Source organism: Choloepus didactylus, chromosome 10 (assembly GCF_015220235.1).
Source record: "Choloepus didactylus isolate mChoDid1 chromosome 10, mChoDid1.pri, whole genome shotgun sequence".
In the NCBI taxonomy this organism is placed as follows: domain Eukaryota; kingdom Metazoa; phylum Chordata; class Mammalia; order Pilosa; family Megalonychidae; genus Choloepus; species Choloepus didactylus.
In genome coordinates this window covers 10,198,955-10,216,256 of record NC_051316.1, presented here as the reverse complement: position 1 = coordinate 10,216,256, position 17,302 = coordinate 10,198,955, and the positions used below count along the sequence as shown (strand labels likewise).

The window sequence follows — 17,302 nt, the reverse complement described above, 5'->3', positions numbered from 1 at the left end:
AGAGCACAGATCCAGTCGTTGGCTTTCCTAAACCCCTGACCCAGACTCTCCACTCTGTGGCGGAGGGGACAGTGGGGCCAGGAGAGCAGGCTCAGGCCCTGCGGCCCCGGCGAGATGAATGAGGGAGAATCACTGACTGGAAGGGGTGATTCTGCAGAGACAGGGTCCAGGGGCAGACTGCAGAACGCCATCGCTTCCCCAGCCCAGGAGGGAAGCAGTGCCCGTCGTGGGAACCCGGGGGCTCCTGAGCTAGCGTTTGTGCTCTGCCGCCTTATAAGCAGGCATTGGAAAGGGGAGAGGGCAGCTTTGGGGAGTGCGTTTCTGCCTGAAGAATATTCTAGGAGAAGAGAATTCCTTCATCCTGCAGCTCAGAGAAAGGAATCTAAATTAAATCAAGGTGGATTTCTTTTTTCCTTCTGTTCCAGCTAGACCCTCTCTTTCTCCACTTTCTGCTCTTAAATATAAAAATGCATCTAATTCTGTCACCGCAACCCCCATCTGCCCTCCACTGAACATGTTTTTAGCCAGCTTTCCCAACAACTGCTTGGGAAAAATAGTATCCAGTGATGAGGTAATAGGATTGGGAGGTACAGATAAACAGAGTTTATAAATTTGTGAACAGATTTTTCCACTTTTGGGAAGTTGTTACCTGATAACAAATGGGGACTGCTGACACAGAGTGCACGAAACAGCAGATAATCCTGAGTTCATTCATATTTGGCACTGGGGTGATCTTTTTTCTTGTTAATGAAAAGCCACTTTATCTACTATGGTTACTTATTGCTTTGAATTTTGAATACAATTGCTATGCATAAAGATAGCATTCTTGAGAAGCTGTCATCTTAGAAAATAGGCCCACAAAGTGGGAAGACAGAAACCAGAGTTTAGACTTTGTCCTGGGTGATCCACAAACTCGGTCCTCCACATACAGATAATCAAGAGTTGACTGTATTTCTGTTAGCACTTACTGCCCTGCCCATCACATGCCAGCCGAGAGAGTCGTGTAAAAGGAAGGCACCTAGCGCTGATTGCTGAGCAAAAAACAACCGCAGAATAAAATTTTATGCTGGGTTACAATATTATGCATGGTTCAGGTACAGTATTTTTGTTGTTGTGTTCTTTCATTTATAAGCTATTCCATTTCTTCTAAAACATTTGGCAGTCTCATTAGTAAGTTGCTGTTTAAAACATTAATACATGAGATAATGTAAATATAAAGTATAAATTTATTTTCGTATGAAATTATATCAAGTAATCTTTTAAATATGACTACTTGAACATTGTAAAATCTTAATAGAGTGTTCCTTTTTACCGCTTTTGTGTTAATATATATATTATCAGTGTTTAGAATCTGAAGTCAGTGTTTATGATTTTATTCCATTGGTGAATTGTAGAATTCTTACCTGCTGAAGGAGACCATTAATGATTTATTACTTTGTCATGTGTCAACCTTAAGTACAATATTATTTTTTACTCGTGCAATACTTTACGTTCCAAACTGAAATGTTTCAATGTTTCTATAAAACGTTCTCTTAAATTTAAATTTGTTAAAAAGCACAACCAGAATTTCCATTTTCCTGAGGCTAGCTCGATGTCAGGTAGTGATAGGAGCCCTTGGTGGTGCTGTCTTGTATGGGAGTATTCTCTATTAACCTTGGGGAGTTTTAATGGAAAATCAGAAGTATTAAAAACTGCAGTACTCTTACTCCATAGAAATTGCTCTTTTCAATTTAAAGATTGAGAACCTCGATCCCCGAGGAATCCAGCTGTCGGCTCTGTTCATGAGTGGGGTGGACATGGCGCTGTTTGCCAACGACGCCTGCGGGCAGCCGATCCCCTGGGAGCACTGCTGTCCCTGGATGTACTTTGACGGCAAGCTCTTCCAGTCCAAGCTCCTCAGAGCCAGCCGGGAAAAGACCCCTCTCATCGACCTCTGTGACGGTCAGGTATGGTCTCAGTCCCTGAGCGGAGTGGGGAGGGGAGGGCAGGGGGCCACCTGCTTTCATGCTTCTCCTGAGGAGGAGGAGAGCTCGCGGTGAAGTCTGCCCTCTCATTCCACATTGGCACTGGGATTCTGTGACAAGCGTGCTGTTTTAGATCGGGCCCGGCCACATGTGTAACTAAATCACTTGAGAGCTCACAAGCAGCCAGGCTCTGAATATAAGATTTTTTTTAATCCTAGTTTAAAAATAAACTGAAGTAGGTTCTGTTGTCCCCATTGTATAAAGGAGGCTCACATCTACTTGAGTTTTTAAACCTTAGACTCTGACTACAAAACATGCTTTCTTCTCTCCAGTCCAGCGTGTTCCTAAGTAAAACTCAGTCTGAGGATATATCTCGCTTTGTGAGCAGACACTCAAATTCTCACCAGCCTTCTCTGTCTCTGGCGCATGTATTTATTAATAAGACACTCTGGTTGAATGTTCTCACAGTGGAAATTGGCATACACAAATTTTATCATTCACATTAATTTATGCAACATGTATTTCTTTACCTGCTGGAACCATATGTCAAGGACTGAATGGCTATGGCGTTGCAGAGGCAGCCTGCAGACGTGGGTTGGCATTTAGTCCCTCTGACGAGATCTCCAGGCTTTCCTGAGTCCCTTAAACAGCATTTGATGTCTCTGTGCTGTTTCCTCATTTGCAGAATGCAATGAATACCTGACCTACAAACTTATTAGAACTGATAGGAAAACAAAATTTTAAAATGTGGCATATGTATTGACAGTAAAATACTCATCCAAATATAAGGTGTGTTAGAGGCATGAAGGCTGCAGAGTTTGATCCGTCTGGACTCAGCCGTTAATTTTCTTTTTTTCCAGTGTGTTTTTTGTTTGTTTGTTTTCTTTATTAGAGAAGTTGTGGGTTTACAGATTAGCCAGTAATTTCTGAGAACCAAATACACATTTTCGTTAAATAAACCTTTATATTAATAAGTGGTTCTCACCTAAAAATACCCTGAGAAATTGGGAAAATTTAGCTTCATATTTGCTTATGACATTAATAGATATCTGTTCATTTTCTTGGGTTTTTGGTTTTGTGGTCATTTTTGAGATCTGTACACAAGTGTCACTACAGAGATTATGACTGTATTATTTATGGATAAATAAGTATATCATCTGCATGCAAGCAGTTGATCTACCGTATCCCTTTAGTGTTTGTTCCGATTAGAATATTATGAATCAGAAAATAGTTGCAAATCCTGTATCTGATAAGGGTTGAAGAACTCCTGCAACTCAGCAACAAAAAAGACCACCCAGTTAAATGGGCCGGGGGCTCACATAGGCCTTTCTCCAGAGAACGGTTAGAAATGGGCAATAAGCCCATGGAAAGATGCTGGGCATTGGTGCCCACCAGGCGGGTGCGAACCCAAACCACAGTGAGATGCTTCTCCAAACCCGTTACGGTGGCTGTGCTTTAAAAAGCAGACGGTAGCAGAATTGGCAGGGATGCGGGGTAATGACAACCCCTGTGCGTTGCCATTGAGAGTGTACAATGGTGCAGCCCCTGTGGAAGACAGTTTGCCAGTCCTTCAGAAACACAGAATTACTGTAGGATCCCACCTCTAGGTGTAGACCCCAAAAAATTGAAAACAGGGACTCGAACAGATACTTGCACAGCAGTGTTCCTAGCAGCGTTAATTCATATATAGACAGATTGTGGTACTACATGCAATGGAGTATTATTCAACCATGAGAAGGAATGAAGCTCTGATACATGCCTCTACATGGATAAACTTGGAAAACATGCTGAATGCAATAAGCCAGTGCAAAAGTGCAAATATTGTATGATTCCACTTACTTGAAAATTCTTAGAGACAGAAAGCAGATAAGCGGTTACCAGGGGCCAGGGGGCAGGAGAGTGGGGAGTTGTTGTTTAACGGGTACAGTTTCTGTTTGGATGATGCGAAAGTTTCCGTCATGGATGGTTGTGGTGGTAGTACAACATTGTGAATGTAATTAACACCACTGAATTATACACTTAAAAGGATTAAAATGGCAAATTTTATGTTATAATATGTTACCACAATTTACAAAAAAACAAAACAAACATTATGAACCATGTTTTTTTATCTACTGGGTCCTTGATTTCTAGGCCGAGCAAGCTGCCAAGGTAGAAAAGATGCGCCAGAGCATTCTAGAGGGGCTGAACTTCTCCCGGCAGAACCATCCACTCCCTTTCCCCCCACCTCCCTCACTGCCCTTCTACCCAGCCTCCATGTATCCTCGACACTTTGGGCCAGTCCCACCAACTCAGGGCAGGGGCAGAGGTTTTGCAGGTAAGTTGTGTCAGTAACTGTACTGAACTGTTAACGTGGGGAAAATAGATGCTTAAAATTAGTTTGCAGTCCTTTTTAGTTGGCCATTTCGCTGTGTCAGGACCTTGTAATTGTCAGTCTTAGTTATGAAGTTTGCATCAGCCAGTTCTTCAAATTCAAAAGGAGCAATATGCGAAAAGGAGAGACGAATCTACAAAAGCTGTGGCAGAGCCTAGGTTTTTTTTACTCCATCAGTACAGTCTCTGCTTGCTCTTTTGGTTTGAGATGTCTTTCTCGTGTTTGAGGGAAAACAAGGCCTTCGAGGTCAGAGAATCCTCTTGCAGGGCCCGTGGTTGACCCGTACACCTGGCAGTGCCCTGTTGAAATGCCCTGTTGCACGGAAGCTCCTTCCCTGGCCGTGTTGGTCCGTCAGTGCAGTGAGGTGGCGAGTGGGGCCCGGGGGCCACCTCCTGGATGGAGGTGACAGCCGGGAGGCCGCACGGGCCCCTCCGCCCTGAGGCTCAGCAGTGACTCCTCAGGAGGGACGCACCCCTGCGCACGGCCCCTCACGGCCTCTCCCTGTCTCTCCCCTGGGTCTCACAGGAGCCTGTGGCTTTGGAGGCCCTTATGGGGACGCTGTAGCAACAGGCGCGTACCGTGCCTTCCGGGTGGCCGCAGCAGCAGGACCCGCCAGAGCCTTCTCGGGCAGCGACAGCAGCAGGACTAGCAAGTTACAGGGCGGTAATTATACCCAACCCTCTCCCCAGAGCTTCTGCCCGCAGCTGCCTTTGCTCCATAGTCTGGCTCCCGACTGACTTCCCGGCTCTTTCCTCCTTAACGTCTTCACAAGCCACGTGTTCCAATAAATACCCTTTCTTCTTGCCCTGCTCTGACGGCCACTGCTCCCCCTAACCCTGCCTGCCCTCGGCCTCGTGGCAGCCCTGCCTTCCATGCCAAGAGGCGAGCGCCCTTCTGCGGGCTGGTGGCTCACCCCGCTCACCCCAGCACCAGAGCAAGCTGCCCGGTAACCTTAGTGGCGTTTCCTTCCAGCCGCCTTCTCCAGTAGCTGTGCTTGGTAAAGATTATTATGATTGTACGGAAGATTTTAATGTCAGGGGAGAATTGCTAGCATGAAAAGAATATTTTCATCACAGTTCTTTTGTAGAAGCGTTTTTTTAAAAGAAAGTTCTATCAGATAAATAAATGAGTTCATTTTCAGTCTCATTGCCTCTCTCCTCATTTGTAATGGGCTTGCAAGGGAGGAAGAAAGTCTAACTTTTAGCTTACAGAACAGTGCTGAATGATTCTGCTGTAATTCAAAGCCTTTAACTTGTGGTTTTACCATAATCCAGCATTTTGGAGCTGCAGATCTAAAACTGGTCATCAAGTCCATGTTATAGGGGTTATTCAAATAAAATTCAGAGTCACTCTGAGGATAGGCAAGCTGTACTGTGATCAGGAATGTTCTAAGTCAGCCACTCGAGACGCTTGGGAGAAAGAAGACTGCAGCCCTCAGTCCTCAGTCGACAGGCACAGAGGTTGCCCCTCCTTTCCCTTCTGCATGTCTCTTCTCGCCTGTCACTTGTTCTGCCACCCAGCCTCCTGCGGGGATGCTTTTCTCACCTGTTAATGTTGGTTGTGCAACATTGGTTGGCAGCAACGTATTCTCTTTGTTCTGGTTACCCTTAGTGTCTTGCCTTGATGCTAAAGCCCGTCTGTAGTTGGGATAAAGACCGGGAGGGGGATTTTCGGACAGATGGTTGAAGACAAGAGGGGATGTGTTGCTTAGACCGAAATGGCAAGAGGAGCTCACTTCCCAGCTTGACTTTCCTAAAATTGTTTCTGAAACTGAAACCAGTGCTGCCCACTGTAGAAGCCCCAGACCACGGTGGCTGTTAAACACGCTTGCCCTGTGACTAGTGTGGACAGAGATGTGCTGTAAGTGGGAAACACACACCAGTGTTTAAAGTCCTAGAATGGGGGAAAAATGTGAAGTATCTCAGGACTGGTTTTTCATCTTGATTACATGTTGTAATACATATTTGGGATATATTGGGTTAAATAGAATATTATTAAAATTTATTTCATCTGTTTCTTTTTACTTTTTTTAACGTGGCTACTAGAAAATGTGAGGTTTGTTGTGTAATTCTTGGACAGCGCAGAAGCAGATGCTGCAGGGGCTAACATCAGGATAAGGCAGAGTTTATTAATAATCCATTCCACTTGCAAAAAACAAAGATGCCTGGGGGGTTGTCTTGTTTTCAGTCAGACGTTTATTGCTGTCAGTTAATTATTTGAGAGTTTTCTTAGGTAAGTCAGAAAATGTAGATAGTAAGACTACCAGTAATTGATAGAAATAAATAAATACAGTGGGAGACCCTGCTTAGGGAAATTCTGAGTTATAAAAACAGTAAGAAATAACTAGCTAGATTTGTTCATTTCTATCAAATTTGGATAAGGTGGTGAACTTGGAAGAATTTTACCCAAAGAGGAAAGAATGCTGAGTTTGCAGGGTCACGTCTTGTTGGGACGGGAGATGTGCCACACGACCAGTGGTGGCCCTCGATTAAATCTCTCCTCCTGGACAGCCTGGGGCACATGTGTCAGCTGTCACCTTGTTCTGCTGTCGTGGGTTCTTTGACTCGCCAGCACGTTTTCTTACTTTCACAACTATTTTTCACAGCAGTTTAAAATCAAGCAGCAGGCACCCAGACATTGCACACACAGAATGGAGCCTTCAGAACACAGACCAGAGAGGCTTTGCAGGAAATGTGGGCCCAGCAGGGACGTGCTTGCTTCTTTCTCTTTGCTGTTCTAATTCCGTGGTTGTAAAGATGTGTGTTTTCCTCATGTGTTTTATGCAGGAGTCCAGCCTATCCCTTCTCAGGGTGGGAAGCTGGAAATCGCCGGCACTGTGGTGGGCCACTGGGCCGGGAGCCGGCGTGGCCGGGGCGGCCGGGGGCCCTTCCCGCTGCAGGTGGTCTCCGTGGGGGGCCCAGCCCGGGGGTAAGTGCCCGTAGAAAGCGATGGCAGTGTTCAGTGAACCAGGGCCTTTTAGAAATACTAGGGAGTGTACCATTTCTAAAGTGTACCTTTTTCAAATCAAATGCATTGGAATGGAACTCTAAAAATAAATAAGGTTAACTCCTGGAAATAAGCCATTGGTACGACCATTATTTAATAAGCACACTTCTTCCTGTGGCATGAGACAGCGTGTGATTATCTCTATTGCTGTCTGTAAAAGATTTAAGCATGTCTGATGTTGTCCTTGTTTCCTTTTGTAGACGTCCTAGAGGAGTTATCTCCACCCCGGTGATTAGAACGTTCGGAAGAGGCGGAAGGTACTACGGGAGAGGTTATAAAACCCAGGGGACAATCCAGGTAATCATACACAGGCGGACTTTGCCGGGTCACCCTTAGATGCCCCCCCCATCTGCGCCGACCCTTGTAACAAGTGTTCAGACATGTTCCCTTAGGTGTCAGGCACCCAGCCTGCTCAGCACATGTCAGCTCCCTCAAACCCGAACTCAGCCATCTCAGTGCCTTCCTCCTTAACCATGACTGTATGCACAGAATGCGGCCTCGTTTTCAAACACCGCAACTAGAAATTTCCCTGAGAAGAACCCAGATGCTTTGAAAGTTTATATTATAAACCATTAATTTAAATGGAGAGCATTTAGGGTTTAAAAGGGAATTTGTGACTTTAATCTGTGGGGTTTTTTCTCCCTCTCTGGGCCATTTCGACCATCTCTTTTCTGAAAAAGTCAACCCATGAGGAAACAAAGGCACGTTCCTCTCTTAATTAAATGGCGTGAGCTCTCTCCAGCTTGGGGTGTGCCATTAGAGGTCTGGATCCTGATGGATTCCCTCTTGAGAAGATTTTTAAAGTACTGGTCGGTCTTAACACTTCAGTATATTGTCTCACTTTCCAAATAACCATAGATTTTTTTTCCCTGTGCTCCACACATAAAACATTAAGAGGTGTATGCTCCCATAGCTCTTAAATTGATATCCTCTATTTGGGGACTTAATTGGCAAAGAGAAAATAAAAATTCCACCCTTGCCAGGTGATCTTAGTGTCCTGGTCATCTTTAATGAAATGTGTCAGACCAGTCAAGTGCCCATACCAGGCAGCGTCCTTGAAGGCAAGGACTGGGTTTTGTTTTCTTTGTACAGTGTGGCTCGTGAGTAGTAAAGTAGTAGGGTTCAGTAATTTCCTGCCTTTCTGTGAGCTCTGCCCTGAAACTCCTGGCTCTGCAGAGACCTCCTTTAAGGCAAAGGCACCACAGCCCCATGCCAGGTTTACAGGGGGACGAGAACTCCGATCCTACCATCCCTCCAGCTAAAGCCCTTTCCCTGCGGTGCCGGCCCCATCTCACTGCACCACGACCTGCGATGGGCACAGGGGCCTTCCCTGAGCCGGCATGGGGAATACGCGTGTCCACGTTGCTTTCAAACGTTTATCATTTAAAATATAAAGCATAGTGAAAAACCACTTAAAACAAACGTGTAGCTTAACTTGATGTCTTTAATTGTTGTCTTAGTCTGCAGGTTTCCCTCCTTGCTTCTCCTTTCTGTTTATCTGTTGAAGGACTCAGGCCATTTCACCCACTGATGTCCACATGGTGTGATTTTGCCAGTTGCATACTCAGGGTGCTCTCAGTCTGTCACTCTCTCTGCATTGCTTGTAGGGTGCTAGCCACATCCTGGTAACACTCTGGACCCCAGGTTCAGTCCCTTCTGTGACACTGTCAGTGGCAATATGTTCCTTCATCCAGAGGTGCCTGGCATCCAGGGGTCTCGTGTTACATGCTCACACCTAAGCAACGCCCATTAGTTCATCCAGGAGTGCAGAGGGCTCTGAGCCCCTCATTTCTTGTTCTTTGACTCAGTGAGATATTTTTGTAAAGAGACACTTCCCATCACCCACCCTGTGGTCTCCCAGTTACAGTTCCTGTCAGCGTGGCAGGATAAATGCTGGAGCTGGTTTCTGGCCGCTGGGCATCTTTTCCCTTCGACGTGACCTGGCGGCCTCTCTGTCTGCCCTGATGAGGCCGTCGTGCCGTTCCCCAGAAAGCCCTGGCTCCTTTCAGTGGGAGGGGCATTTCCAGACCCCATCTGGGCACCCAGGAAGACTTAATCCAGTACTGCTTCTGGTGTCCTTCTGTGGACAGACATGGCCAAGTTGTTTCCTCACACATAAATGTACACGTGCAACACACACACCTTTTTTTTTTTTTAAGATAAAATAACTCACAAATTCGTATCATATTGATGCTTCCAATTCAAATTGAGGGCTTTTATTTTACCTCTTCTGAAGTACATCCATGTGGCCTTTCTCCTGCACTGCATCAGTATTTGTAGACTCTGGACAGTCATGGAGGAGGGGTGTAAACACACTCACATATTATGCACATGTGTATACACACCCACTCAGCATATACATATATGCTTCTTTTTACAAATAAAATATCTGAAGTCCATACTGATTCCAATTCAAGTTTAGGACCTCAGGATTTTAATTTAACCTCTGCTGTGTTGTATCTGTATGTCCTATCCTGAGACTATAGGTTCTTAATGATCCAAGGGATAATTTAATTAGAATATCCCATAATTAATCATTTACTTTATCCCATATTGCCCACAAAACAAGCTCGGAATAATCACTAATACTACCGTCTCAATATAATCATGAGAACAAAAGAAAATTTTTGTGTATATTCTCCCCATTCTCGGCCACCTTTCTTGAATTTTTAAAAACAGTTGTATTATGATCTGTATTATCTGAGTGTGGATAATTTTAGTTCTCTAAGTAACTTAGTTTAATGCCCACTGCTTGACCTGGTGTCATGTCTCTGCATGTTGGCTTTCTGAGGCTCTTTCTTTAGTAAATCCTTCAGGAAGGGCTCCAGAGGAAGGATGTAGGAGCACAGTATCATCAACTCACTTTTTCAACCCTGAGTATCTTAAATATGTCATTTCATTTTCTCCTGTCATAGAACATTGCTGTCAAAGGCTGACAATAATCTAATTTTCTTTCCTTTTGAAATCACTTGATGATTTGGCTTAATGCCCAAAGTTTTTTTTTGGTTTTTCCTTAAAAGTTTAGCAGTTTTACTCGATTGTGCCTGGGTGTTTGTCGTTCCATTCCAGAGAGTTTTCTTGAATTAATAGGTTTTTTGGCATTTGTTCTCTCCTTTGCTAGGCTCCTGTCCCCTCATGTTGGTTCTTCAGTATTTGCCATGTTCTTTTGATTCCCCTTTTTAAAAAAAGTTACTTTTTAATCTTTTATTAGAGCAATTGTAACTTTAAAGAAAAATTCGCTTCATTTTTTTTTGAGATATAACTCACATACTATAAAATATGCCTGTTTAGTGTCCAGTGGCTGTAGTATACTCACAAGGTTGTCCAGCCATCGTCACCAAGTCGAGAAGATTTTATCCTCCACAAAAAGAAATGCTGTGCCCCTTGGCAGCCACTCCCCAGCCGCCCCCAGCCCCGGGCACCCCTCACGCACCGTCTGCCCCATGGGTGATTCATGTCGGTGGAGTCACACGGTCTGTGGCCTTTCGTGTCTGGCTTCAATGTGTCCAGGGCACAACGTGTCCAGGGCTCGTCCAGGTTGTGGCATCAGAACGTGGACAAGTGGTGCTCCCTTGTGTGGCTGTGTTCTACATTTTATCTGTTCATCCAGTGATAGATGTTTGGTTTTGTTTGGGTTCATTTTTCCTGTCTTTGGCTGTCGTGAATAATGTTGTTACAAACATTTAACTTTTTGAGAAACCGATTTTTAAAACTTATCTTCCCTGTCACATTCTTTGGGTATTAAGGAGTTTATTTGTTTATGTGTTCCTTCCTGTTTAATTTTCATTTCTGGAATGATTTCTTCTTTTTATTTTGAATTCTTTCCTGAATTCTTTTACCTAATTTTCTAGTTCTTAGTTTGATATATGTTATTCTTTCTGATTTTATCTCATTTTAATAGCTCAAACTCATTTTGAGATCAGAGAAAGCCATCTTTGTCTTTTTTATGGACATGTCTTTCTGGTGTGCTTTCATTGTGTTAGGGATGTTACTCTATTCCTTATTTTCCTTTTCCTTGTAATAACTGTGTATGTGATTTGACCTTAGTCCTTTGTGAGGCTCTTTATTATGAAATTAGTTATCTTACGCTTTTGGAAGGAAGCATGTTGGGGGCGGTTTTGCTGATTTCACAGAGCTCCTCCTTCTAGCTTTCATTTCATATTGTATTCACAAAGAGGCTGGCTTCCTGAGGCTGCCCAGCCCACTCTGCTCATACCCTCCTCTTCCGTTGTCCCTGTGGTCCTCTCCTGTTTTCATCCCACTCCCAGCACTTTCGCATCAGGGCAGGGCACTGGCCTGGCAGGTCGGAGACTCCCTGAGGATGAGTCCCCACCGGTGCCGGCCACTGTTCCCAGACCAGGGCACATCTGCCCGCTGTCTGGGGCCCTTGGCGTCCAGTGCTTCTCGTGTGTGGCTGCCGGTGCATCTGGGTTTGGGTGAGGGCTGGTCCTCCGCGGCTCCTGTATTAGGGTTCAGAGGGACTCCTTGGCATCTAGTTTCTTGATAAATATCGTCCGTGTGTTTCTGGTTTTGCCATCCAGCTGCCCCAGCTATCTGTGTGTGAGGCTCCGGCCTCCCGCCTGCCCTTCTCCCAGCCAGTCCTTCAGGCCCTGTCTCCAGTGCGTGCTCTTTGGCCCATCACAGCTGTGCCGACGGCTCTGCCACCTCTCCTCTGGTTCACATGGGTCCCATGGCCTCTCTAAGCAGTCTCCCTTCGTCAGCCAGGAGACCCCCACACATCCCAGGCCCTTTAGCCACCGATGGGCACCTCCACTGGCGTGTCCTGCCTCTGCTGTGCATGCGGCACCTTCTCTGGGCCCTCATACTTACACAGCGTGTTTCTTTCAGTGGGGTCGCTACCCTTCCATTTCCCTCTCCTCCCTTGTTTCACACAGTGTGTCCCCGGTGCTGCCATCAGCCTTGCCCCGTTGCTAGGGCCCCACACTCACCCTTGCCTCCCGGCTCTGCCTGGTCGGGCTCAGCGTGCATGTCCCTGCTGAAGGCTGGCTGTGCCACTGCCTTCCCCAAGCAAGAACCAACAGCGTATTTGTGTTATGAGTAAGGATATATAGAAACTATGGTGCTGGAACTCATAACACTTCTGGAAATTTCCTCTACTTGTTAAATCATACTTTAAATATATTCTTTCTGCATACGTTATATTTCACAATAAGGAAATAACTGAAACTGTGGACCTGTAACCCATAATATTCTTTGAAATTTGTTCCCGAACTACTTGTTAAATTGCACTTGGAAAGTTATCACTTGTATGTATATAGGTTATATTCTTCAATTTAAAAATATAATTTTAAAACAAAAACAACAGCAGTAGGCTCCCTAGCATATAAATCTAACTCCTGAACTGCCTGGAGACTAGATATTGATACAGTCGCTTTGCCCACCGCCCCCCCGAAAGCAGAACAGCTCTAGCTGTAGAGCTCTGATTCCAATTCTTACATTGGACATCTAGGTACGGCTGCTTTCTACCCTGTTGAAATAGGGAGATTTAACATTTGCATGGCACTCATTCCCGTGAGGGGCTGGGTGGAGGGCTTCTGCACACGTGGTCCATCTGTCTGTCCTTGCAGTCTGGGGTCAAAGGCTTTGCCATTTTCAGGAATGAGGACCCGAGGCCCAGTGAGGCCACTGGCCCTGGGAGCCCAGTGGACTCGAGACCTGGCTTTGCGTGCGCTCACCCTGGCCTGCCGCCCCTCACGAGACACCGCTGTAGCAACAGGCATAGAGCAGACGGCAGCCTCCCTGCATCCGTGCCTGCGGGTGTATGTAGAGGTGGTGGAAGGGGCTGGCTTGCACCAGCAATAGGGCGAGGGGACGTCTGTCTCCAAGCAGGTGGCGGCTGCCTTTCCTTCTCGCCCGTCTTGCATCCTAGTGTGTGTGACGTGGTCTTGTCCAGGCAGTGCCTGTAGAGGGGCTTCCCCAGAGTCCTCACCGTGAGGCAGCTCTAAGCACTTAATTAGTCCCGGTTGACTTCCCTTTGTGGCTGAAATCTTCAATATTATTTGTCTCCCTTTCTTGGCCCTGTTATATTAATTATTTTTCTCAAAATTCCAAGAAAATTTTGATAGCACTGCCTTCTGAATGCGTGTCCCTGAGTGTCTCTGAACACTAGGGCTGGAAACAGTGGGGAGACCCCGTGGGGTGGAGACCGAGGGGAGAAGGCCTCACCCGGGCTGCATGGCTGCGCTTGTTTCCAGCAGGGCCTGTGTCCTGGTTTTCAGAGTAAGGCCCAGAAGATGCTAGGGGCACACGTGTCATGTTGAAAGGGGGACGTGACAAGCAGTCAGAAACCTGTCACTGTCTTTACTTTTCTGGGCCTCAGTCTTCTCATCTGGAAAATGACACTTGGGAGGTGAAAATCACTAAGGTTTGGTTCCGGGCGAGTCAGTCTGACGATGGCTGTCAACGTCACAGTGACCCTCCTGCGGCCCAGGCCAGTCTCCTCGGCAGAGGCATATTGGGAGGGGCGGGGGGGAGGGGGGGAGGCATCCAGAAAGGAGATGGTCAGTGTAGGTAGGTGGTTTGTGAGGCTGCCCAAGGAAGATTTGGCTCTCATTTAATTCCCCATTTGAAATGCGGCACATGTCTGCTGTGGGTTATGAGCAGGTAGCATAGAGGGTCTTCGTTTTCAGAGCTGGGGCAGGGGATGGGGGATTGATCTGAAATTTCAGAGTCGACTGGTTAAGAGGAATTCGTTATTTTAAATGATTTGGTGCCTTATCAAGAGAGTAGCTGGAGCTCTGAAGTAGGGGTCTCCCTCCTGGTACATGGTTTGCATTTTCAGGAGATGAACTGCATGGAAGCTGAGGGAAGGGGCAGCAGAAAGGAACTAACTGAAATAGAAGCTCCTGTCGGTGGAGGGTCAGTCAGAGACAAAATGAGTGCGAGTCGGAGTTTGTAGCGACATGGCCATCGGTTTCCGGGTCCCCTGTGTATGTTCTTGAATCCGCAGGTGCAGCATGGGGTTCCCTGTCTCCCACCATTTAACCCAAGCCGTCTTCTCGTCTGTTCTCCTCTGCTTTGAACAGGGCAAACCTCCTTATGCTGCTTCAGCAGAAGAAGTGGCCAAAGAACTGAAGTTGAAGTCTGGGGAGTCGAAGGCCTCTGCCGTGGCCCCGGAGGGTGCCCTGGCTGAGAATGGGGTAGCGGCGGAGGAGAAGCCGGCTCCCCACATGAACGGGAGCGCAGGAGACGCCAGGGCTTCTGACCAGTCTGAAAGTGCCTTGAACAAGGACTCTAAAATGTGCAATACAAATCCTCACTTAAATGCACTAACTGCAGACAGTGTTTGCCATAAAGAGGACACTCTTGAGGCGGCTGTCTTAAATAAAGAAGAGTAAACTTATTTTTTATAGAGGGTGAAGGATGTTGGAAGGGTAAGGATTTAGAAATATCTGGAAAGAGAGAGAGCCTACAGTTACGTACATTTTTTCCTTTCCGTAAGAGAAAAATGAGGACTTTGGAAATTCGGATCCCTCTTTGATATCAGAGATTTAAACAACACATTTTTAGTTTTAACCAGTTGTAGTCAAAATGCTACAATAAAACAAAAAAGAGAAAGAAAATGAAGAGCATTTGACTCCCGCACTTAAAATGAAGTACACATAAAGTTTAAACTGGTTATGACAAAAGCCTATAGCTGTATTTCTTGAACTATAAAGAAAACAAATTTTGGCAGTCTTTAAGTATAGATAGCTTAAAATATAATTTTTAGCATTTGGCACCATATGTATGCCATTATATTTGATTTTGCATTACTGTTTCACAATAAAGCTTTGTTTAAGGCTTTTATGATTATGAAGAAAATAAGGCACAACCACAGTTTTTCTTTCTTACTTAAATTTCATCACTGTTGATGTGGTTCTTTTGTGTTTAAAAAAAAAGTGCAACTATCGAAACGAAAAAAATTATAGAGTAATATTGCCGTTCTGCTGATTTTAAATATACAGTACATCATACATACTTTACAAGCAAGTTAAATGGAGATAAAGTTGAAATCATAGAAGATGCAAATGACCTTTCAAAATCAACACAATGTGTTCTGAAACTTGTCGTGACTAATACCATGCACCTGTGATCAATGAACTATGTGGTTTTGATCGGACGTAGGCCATTAGTATTACTACCTGAGCTAAACTTCTGCATGGTTCATAATTTTTAAAGTGTGTAGTTAATATTATGCATGTTATTGTCCTTTCTTCCATTCTTACAAGTATGTGCCCATTTGCAAAACAAGAAAAAAGCTAATAATCAGTAATAGTCCTATAAAAGATGTTAACTATGTTTAGTCATTGACTGATCTTGCTCTAACCTTAAAATTTTGTGATTATTGACCTCTGTTGCATTTATTCTAAAACCCCTCCAAAAATTATCTAGCCGTTTTAAATATCAACATTACCCTGGTGTATTCACTGCTGTATGCATTCTTGTTCTTTGTTGCTGTTTTATGCCTTCATATTAGCAAAATATGAAATTCTGTGAAAAACAAAAAAAACCCTTTGATCTTAAAAAAAAAAAAAACCCTCCCCCCCTTCTGTAGCAGGAAACAAATTGCTTGTTCTTGAGAACTTTCCCATCAAGAATTTAGTAGAAGCAGGTATACTTATATCATTTTGATGTTTCTGTTAATGTTTCCAAACAATGTACTTTGAAATCAGAATCCCTTCTTATTCGTTTTCTTATAATTGTCCTGATGCTCTTCATCACACATTAGTGATCAGAAAGGAGGTGTAATTCCCCAGCCCCTGCCCGCCAGAGCTAAGTAGGATCTTCCTGTAAGTTGAGGGGAGTTTCGCCCTAACTCATGGACTGTGCAAGAATGAACTGCTGTTGGGTTTGATTGATCGTAGATGGACTGTGGTGTGGTGTATTTGAAGGCTATTGAATGCAACTTACAATGCTTAATAAAAATCTTTATTCTTTTAGTATAAAGTACAGTGTGGCTTTTAAATTTTACTCACAGAAACATACATGTTATTGAGGTTTAATACTCATTGAAACGGCTGCTTGAGGAATTGGTCAAATAAGCAAAATCTCGAAATATTTTGCTCTTTCAAAGTAATTCCAGGATCCAGCTCTAAAAGAAGCATTAATGCATGGTTAATGTGAAAATTATACCGACACGGTGTCGTAGTTAAGTTTAATGCAAAGGGCTGGGAAAAAAAAAAAAAAAAACCTCCTGTCTTGTAAAGCAGGCATACAACAGAATGACAAAAGCAAAGCAGAAAGCCCCAGGGGATAAAGAAGCTTCATGAATCTCGAGGCACCCTCGGGTTTTGAAAGTCACGGTTCCTGGCGCAGCGGGTCTTCCTGGCCGCCGCTTCCCCTGGAGTCCGCTCCGCCTGCGGCTCGTGAAGCCGCTCCCCGCGTGGCCCGGGTGGCTGAGGGCGCGCTGGGGTGCGGCGGGAGGAGGCGGGCGGGGCCGCAGTCGCCGGGACCCGCGTTGCGGGCACTGCGCCTGCGCACGCACTCGAGGCGGGCGCGCCCCGCCCCGCCCCGCCCGGCCGCGCGCGGAAGGGGTCCCGGGGGCGGGGCGCGCCCGCCTCGAGTGCGCGCGCAGCCGGGCCAGGGAGCCCCGCCCCGCCTGGGGGAGCTGGCCAATGGCTGCCCGGAGCCAGCTCTGCGTCACTCGGAGGGCGCCGGGCGCGCTTCCGCCTCCCTGGCTACCGCGCGGAAGCCGGAGCAGCCAGTGGATTTTCTTCACCCGCGGGGCTCCGGGCATCGGTAAGGCCGGCAGGTGGTGCGTTTATTCCGAGCCGGGCAAGCGGAGACAGACCTGGGGCGGTACCTGGCTCAGGGCCGCGCAGGTAGGAAGCAGCAGCCGGCGCGTCGCGAGCCAGACCCGAGGCCCGGGGGTCCCGGAGACCCTCTCAGGGTTCGCAGGGTCAGAGTCGTTTGCATTATTTGCATTATGCTAGACATCAGCTGCATCTTTCGCTCC

The 17,302-nt window shown here is 45.9% G+C and overlaps 1 protein-coding gene across 3 annotated transcripts in view; it reads left to right on the top strand.

Annotated features, from left to right (window-relative positions):
- FAM120A (family with sequence similarity 120A) overlaps nt 1-16,293 on the top strand; it is a 127,836-nt gene extending 111,543 nt beyond the window's left edge. For 2 of the 3 annotated variants that reach the window (XM_037798600.1, XM_037798602.1), the window contains exons 13-18: nt 1,737-1,946; nt 4,098-4,281; nt 4,864-5,001; nt 7,125-7,266; nt 7,545-7,641; nt 14,391-16,293. In XM_037798600.1, coding sequence (XP_037654528.1) covers nt 1,737-1,946; nt 4,098-4,281; nt 4,864-5,001; nt 7,125-7,266; nt 7,545-7,641; nt 14,391-14,702 — 1,083 coding nt within the window. In that variant the 3' untranslated portion in view covers nt 14,703-16,293. The remainder of the gene's footprint in view (nt 1-1,736; nt 1,947-4,097; nt 4,282-4,863; nt 5,002-7,124; nt 7,267-7,544; nt 7,642-14,390) is intronic. The other variant, XM_037798601.1, reaches the window with a different exon arrangement.
- Nucleotides 16,294-17,302: the final 1,009 nt, after the last annotated feature.